Source organism: Castanea sativa, chromosome 8, assembly GCF_040712315.1.
Source record: "Castanea sativa cultivar Marrone di Chiusa Pesio chromosome 8, ASM4071231v1".
NCBI classification, from domain to species: Eukaryota; Viridiplantae; Streptophyta; class Magnoliopsida; order Fagales; family Fagaceae; genus Castanea; species Castanea sativa.
The window spans coordinates 46,492,566-46,499,512 of NC_134020.1; the positions used below are offsets into that span (position 1 = coordinate 46,492,566).

The following is a 6,947-nucleotide window of genomic DNA, read 5'->3' on the forward strand; positions in this document are numbered from 1 at the left end:
GAGGAGAAAAGCAAGCAAGAAGAGAAAAAATGAAAGGAAAATGAACACACCTCTGAAGATCGCTTAAGGATGGTCCTCGGGAGCTCACTTTTCTTTCAATCCTTCGAAATGGCAAAATGAGCTTTATCCAGCGTAAAAAGTTGCTTTTATAGGGGTGGGGGAAGTGGAAGTAATGGGGTAAAAGAATAAGAGCGGTAACTTTCCCGCTCATAATTAAGAGCAAAATCTGAACCGTACATTTCTCATCCAACCGTAGAACGTGCGCGGAAAAAGAAGCGTCAGGCGCCATAAATGCCTCATCGTGGGATACGAGGCGCCAGGTGCGGATCATGGGGCAGTGAAGAGACGTCTGTACGTGTGAAAGCATAAAAAGGGTAAGAAGCGTGTATAAGAAGTTAAAACTTAGTTATTAATACATGATTCATAACTCAAGTATTAAAGGGGCTGTTGTGAGGACCCGAGGACCTAAGAACCCGAGGACCCGAAGAAAGGAAGGCCAACATTTAGAGTGAAAGATGAGATCTCTCCGGGTGTGCCCGAAGATGAGGTGACGTGGACGATAATTACGTAAAGGGCATGTTACAAATATCTGGTTATAATAGGCTGGTTTGGAAGGTTGCATTAAATGCTTGGCAACAACCATTCTGGCCGCATTAATTAGCAAGCATTTCCTCTATCCGTCGCATTAATGTGGACATGACCTGAACAGTGCGGGATGCAAAGGGGAATCTTGTTCCATTGCCGACGGACAAGTGTCACGGGGAAAGGACCGCAGATTGCAAGGTGTAAGGCTACGATGAAAACAGAGAATAGTATAAATAGGAATCAAGAAACTACGAATGAGGGGCTTTTTGTTGTTGAACCCTCTCTACCAAATGTATTGTATAAGGACTCTTAAGTGAATAAAGCAGCGAGAACGTTTTGAAGTTGGTTATACGAGCTTTTGGTCCTTACAGACACCATATTGGTGCTTCAATAGACCTATATGCTGCTAATTTAAGCCTCATAAGAGTACTTTAGCTAAGTTAAGAGATACAATTGAATTAGCTAAGTGATCCATAATGGCCTACAGATGGATAGTAACCTCCCTTGACTCCATCTATTTTGGATTAAAATACTATCCAAGGAAAAACAACAGAAACCTTAGGGTCATCAGCTGATAGTACAGCAACATAGATAACACTTCTTAAAGCCTAACAGGGTTTAAGATGAAAAATACTAAAGAACTGATTTTGATCTCTCTCTTCTTAAACAATTACATAACCAAACTGCTTTAGGTACCCAAGCATAAACCACTATCTTCCATCCTAAGATTATGTATAAGAGCGGCAGATAACAAAGCGTGCTAGAGTATAAAATGTCCTTAACCAATTGAGAGAAATTCTTCCCCCAATGATAATCAGACACAAGTCCAACCTAATAGGCCAAGCAACTAAAGAATGGTCTTAACAATTAAGATTGTCTCATATCAAAGTCAAGCCTATTTCACCCTAACCAAATCAAGATTGGGTCTCACAGTTTCCAAATTTTGTACCAAAAAACTAGTGTAGAACATTTATAACTCCAAAATTTGGACAAGAAAATCAGACAAAGCGCTACAAAAGCATAAGCAGCAATATTTATGCACACAAATATTCTCAACAAAACAGATCATTGATATGCAAAGGGCTAATGAACTCCAAATCAAAAAACAGAGCAGAACCTTGCAGGTTCAAAATACACCATTCCACTGGATGCGTGTAAGTTGTAATTAAAAATTAAAAATAAAATACTCCGAATTACCGAAGATTTTGTCTTATCCATGGGCACAACATATACACAGTTTTTTTAGGTGCAGTAGGTTAGGTTCCGCAACTAAATTGAAACACATTTTTGAATTCACTAATAAAATACAAACTGTGTTATCTTTTCCAATTTCAAATAAAATTCAATTTAGCAAAGTGTTTGAATTCAATAAGGGAATACCCAAGATTTTCCTTTCAGAATTTCCCTCCTTCCCCCTCTTAGTTTGAATTCAACTATGCGTTTAAATTCAATTCAGCTATAAGTTTGAATTCAAAACTTACTTATCAACAACAATTAATATTAAAATCATATTGGTTTATTTTTTTACAAAATAAAATCAAAATATCTTCAAAGATAACAAAAACGAAAACCTAAAAACCCAAATCAGAAAAACTGTACATTCATCATTCTCCACAAAAAAAAAAAAAAAAAAAAAAACCCTAATTTCAATCTACACGTAAACTACCATTGATTGCTCAAATCATAAACTTATTTGAAATTAATCAGAGTGAGCTCAAATCAACTAAAGACTAAAACTTTTACAAAGCGAATTAGAGCTCACAGACCAACCTGGCAATCCATCGGTGCCTCGAGCTTCCCTGAACCGGAGGCACTGGAATTTGAGGGAGAGATAGAAACAAGCAAAGATTGGCACAAAACCTTAACAATCTTATTCCTCGCTCTCCAACCACCAGTTTTGAATTCAGCCCTAGCCAGAAGCCTCACACTGAAAGAGAGCGTGCCACGTGTCCTGTCGGCGTTGATGTAGCCGAGCGCCCTTCTGTCCACGTACGCGTCTTTGGCGGCGAAGGAAGCGTCGACGAAGGTTTGGTTCCGCTTGGACTGTTTGAAGGGAGGGATTCGGGTCTCGGCGACGATCTCGGTCCTGTAGGAGACCGCGGAGTCAACGGCGTCGTAGTAGATGGAGAGCTTCTTGTTAGGGTTGTAGACGGAGAACCGGGCGTTCCAGTTGCCGGAGACGGAGGTGTCGGAGGTGGAGAAGTTGGAGATTGAGAGCGAGTCGACTCGGAACTCGGGGAGGCGAGGGCGGAGGACGAGCCAGAGGATGAAGATGATCACGCCCATGGTAATGAAGACGACGATCATCGCTATGAGGAAGGTGCGTACGAAGGTGCGTGAGGACGACGCGCGGTAAGGCTGGTTGTTGTACGGCGGCGGGTAGGGTTGGTTTGGGTAGTACTGCGCGTTGTAAGGGTAAGCGGCGCCGGGTTGCGGCGGTGGGTAACCGTTTGCGGGTGGGTAGCCCGCCGCCGGTCTCGAAGGGTTTTGCATAGTGGTGAGTGAGAGAGTGAAGATTAGAATATTTTGGATTTCAAGCAGAGTATAATAAATAATAAAAGACTTTTTTGATGTTTTTGGGACTTTTTTGTTTTTTTTTTGAGAATCTGTTTTTGGGACTTAGGGAGAAGAAGCTGACGTTTTGGAATTTGATGAGGTGTTGGGGTTCTTTTTCCGTGCGGTCAAGATTTGTTGACCGACCTATCTACAGTCCCTGGACTGCTGCCTATTTGTACTTCTATTACGTCGTTCATTGTATTTTGACAATGACATTGACAACACTATTTATTTGTTTATTATTTTTTAAAAGAGTTTGCTAATATCTGTCTTAGGGTATATAATAATTAATTATTTTTTTAAAAAAAATTTTGAGAATTAAAAAAATATTGACAGTTTTTTCAATTTTCAAGAAAATATTTTAAAAGCACACATTAATCAGACCATTTTTTAATAATAAAATAAAATTATTGAGGACCAAAATATAAAGGGCAGTTTGATACGTGAGTTTAAACAATAGTTTTTAGTTTTTTTTGAAAATATCTGTAATATTGTATAAAAATTAAAAATATGTGTTTTAATACATGTACCAAACATGCCCAAAATTGTTGAGAGATGGTAGGGTTTTTTTTTTTTTTTAATCTAAAGAGATAATGGATTTTAGTTTTTTTTTATAAAAAATTTAGAGTTAATTTTATCCTTTGAGAGTTATGTATCATCAATGATAAAATATCATAAATCTTGGATTTTATCATTTGGGTTGAGATTTGCAATTTGGGGGGTGGGTGTATGCTACAATAATAGACAAGTTCTACGTTTACAATATTTGTTTGACAAATTTTAATTGTCAAGTTGTTACAGGTTTTTAATATGAATCCATCACTGAAATGATTTATTTGCCTATCGGTAATAATCCGTAACAACTTGCCACTTAAGATATGTTGTGAAAGATACTATAGACACATCATTTCTCATATATGGTTATATAAAAATTAAGTTTGATAAGTAGTGCTTATATCAAGTGGCTAATTTATTTTTGCGACAAATGGTTGGTTACATTGTCATCCATAATCTAAAGTATACAATTTATATATGATGATGTGTGAAATCAGTAGACCATATACTCCGAGCTTCAACGATGAATCGATGACTTGAAAATGAAAAAAAAGATGACTATTGAAGGTGATCGGGGTGAACTGGCCAAGAACCCTCTAATGGTTAAGTTAGATTTCTCTCTATGAGTCAAGTAAAGTGAGCGGGTGAATAGAAATGCATACCTTTGGTTTGATGAGGTTGGGTCCTTTTTTATGGAGAGTTTGGAGTGGGGCTACTTGTTAAGGGTTACTAACACCGTAGGAGATGTGTGAACTTAGTGGGGAGAGTGAAGCGAATTTCAAAGAATTCACCCCGCGTCTGGGAATAGTGGATTGTGGTGTAGCTATTTGTTGTAGAAAACACCTTAAAATCTACTAACTATCTATTTGTTGGTTGTCTACACACTCTTGTGGTGTAGACGACTTCCTTTCTTGGTGTGGAACACTGTTCTCCTCTTTTCTTTTTGAAGACCATCTTGAACGTGATATTTTTTGGATGACCCTTATGGACGAATCATACTTTTATGAATTACCCATCAACACACACACACACACACACACACACAATATAAAATTGAAATAATGGACTCTTAATATTATGCCAAATAAAGTTTTTAAGACCTCACAATTGTACATTTTATTATTTTAAGATTGTTATTTTTATTCAATTAAAATTCCATGCTATATTCATACTCTCCATTAAAATATTTTCAAGTCATATTTTCTTTAAATGGTAGAATATTATAGTTTAAGATACAAATTCAATCATAATAAATAACTATCTTCTAAAAAAATAACAATAAATAAATAAATGTGTAATGCTAAATTATATAGTTTAATACATAGTTGTCAGTATCCTATGATATGCGATAAGTATCGTGTAAAAAAATTTGTATAGTAAAGGCGTATTGGAAATGCTCATATATTATATGATACAAACATGCGTATTGTACAATACATACATACATATATATATATATATATATATATATATATATATATGGGTTTAAAATGAGTTTTGTTGTTAGGATTTGTGTTTTTATTAAAGTCCAACAAGTTGTTAGATTTGTTTTTAATAAAAAGTTATTAGGCTACTTGATTGAGCCCAATAAAATAATATGTTCACATGTTTTTTTTCCTCCTACAAGATTTAGATTACATATTTAATAATTCACTTTCATATTTACAATTTTTATTTGTAATATGAATAAGGTATTAAGTGACAATATAATTGATGATACCAAAATCGTCAGTTGGGTCACTCGTCCAATCCGGAGCTCTTGATGACCTTGTAGAACCTGCAAAATAAAGGAGGGACTGATCAAAGAGACCACCATGTTGTGCCCAGTGGAGGAGCCTCCGATGCTCAAGTTAGTATCAGTCCATATCTTTCGTATGTAAACATTTTGTAATAGTTTCTGACTTACCTTCACAAGTGAGATGGACTATCCCTTTTATAGGTAATTTGGATAGCTGTTGTACATAATTGGAGGTGATTATTACTCATGTGTAATAGCTATTGTATTGATGGGCGTTTAAGACCGATGAATAACGGTTGCCATTAATGTGTTAAATGTGCTTGAGCGGTTACATCTTTTGGTCTACTAATGATGCAAGGTTGTCCATTAAGATGGACGACCTTAGTAATTTTTATGGACTCATCAATAATTATTTTTTATTTTTGTTTTTATTGTTAGAAGTCTAAGAAGTTAGAATGCCAAAAAAGAAATATAAATAAAAAACTATTAAAATAAAAGAGTAAAAGAGATATAAATGTTGATGAAGAAAGCGTCAATGAAAAAATAATTTTACAATATGATAAACATGATAATAACATTGATTTAGATTGAGTTGATTGATAAATGTGATGAAAATAAACTATTTGGCATATTTGTCATGTATTATCACTTTGAGTTTAATAAATTTGAATATTTATGTCATAAACATATATTAATTTGATTTATTATTTTTGACTAGATAATTTGATTTATTTAGTTAGTTTTGTTAAATATTATTACATAAGTGATTATTAAATTAGTCATTAGTTAGATACATTTCGATTTTATAATGAATATACATTTTATGTATGTGTATCTATAATTTTTTATTTATAAATTTTATTATATTCATTTATCTTAAGATATAGGACATGATATGATATACAATACAGAAAAATAAAAAATCGATTTACAATACCATTCACATTTTGACAACTATGATTCCATATATAACTATGATTAGACACTTCTATTATTATTATTATTATAAAGATTAACAATTTTCAACCTATAAAGTAATCACATATATACAAAAGTGAATGCAAATTTTACATATTTATTGTAATAAGTGAATAGGATATATATATATATATACACACACACACATACATATACATATAAATATATTAATAAGTAATAAAAAATAGTGGTCCTGTTTTGTAGGCAATATTTCAGTTAGAGTTAAAGAAATATTTTTACCTAATTGTCCCTAAGTTTTGCCTAGGGTGTAGGGGTATTTTTGAACCAACAAAATTTCTTTCCAAACAGAGTAAGCCCTTTAAAATTTAAATAGTAGTATAGATAATTATTGATAACTATCATAATTATCAATTTACTCCTCATGTTTAGCGATGTAAGTTTTTGAGGCTCCACAATTTTACATTTCATTATTTTTAAGATTAATTTTTATAATGAATATAAATTCTATGCAATATTGAAACTCTCCATTAAAATCTTGATATGTTATATTTTTCTCCTCTTAAAATTCTGTCAC

At 33.9% G+C, this 6,947-nt stretch overlaps 1 protein-coding gene across 1 annotated transcript; it reads right to left on the reverse strand.

Annotated features, from left to right (window-relative positions):
* Positions 1–1,672: 1,672 nt before the first annotated feature.
* Positions 1,673–3,255, reverse strand: LOC142607089 (uncharacterized protein At1g08160-like). The gene has a single exon (XM_075778503.1). It carries the CDS (start codon positions 3,076–3,078, stop codon positions 2,344–2,346), a length of 735 nt encoding a protein of 244 aa, XP_075634618.1. The 5' UTR covers positions 3,079–3,255; the 3' UTR covers positions 1,673–2,343.
* Positions 3,256–6,947: the final 3,692 nt, after the last annotated feature.

Excerpts from the sequence above, each read along its gene's own strand:
- LOC142607089 (XM_075778503.1), bottom strand. The coding sequence starts at position 3,078 with ATGCAAAACCCTTCGAGACCGGCGGCGGGCTACCCACCCGCAAACGGT.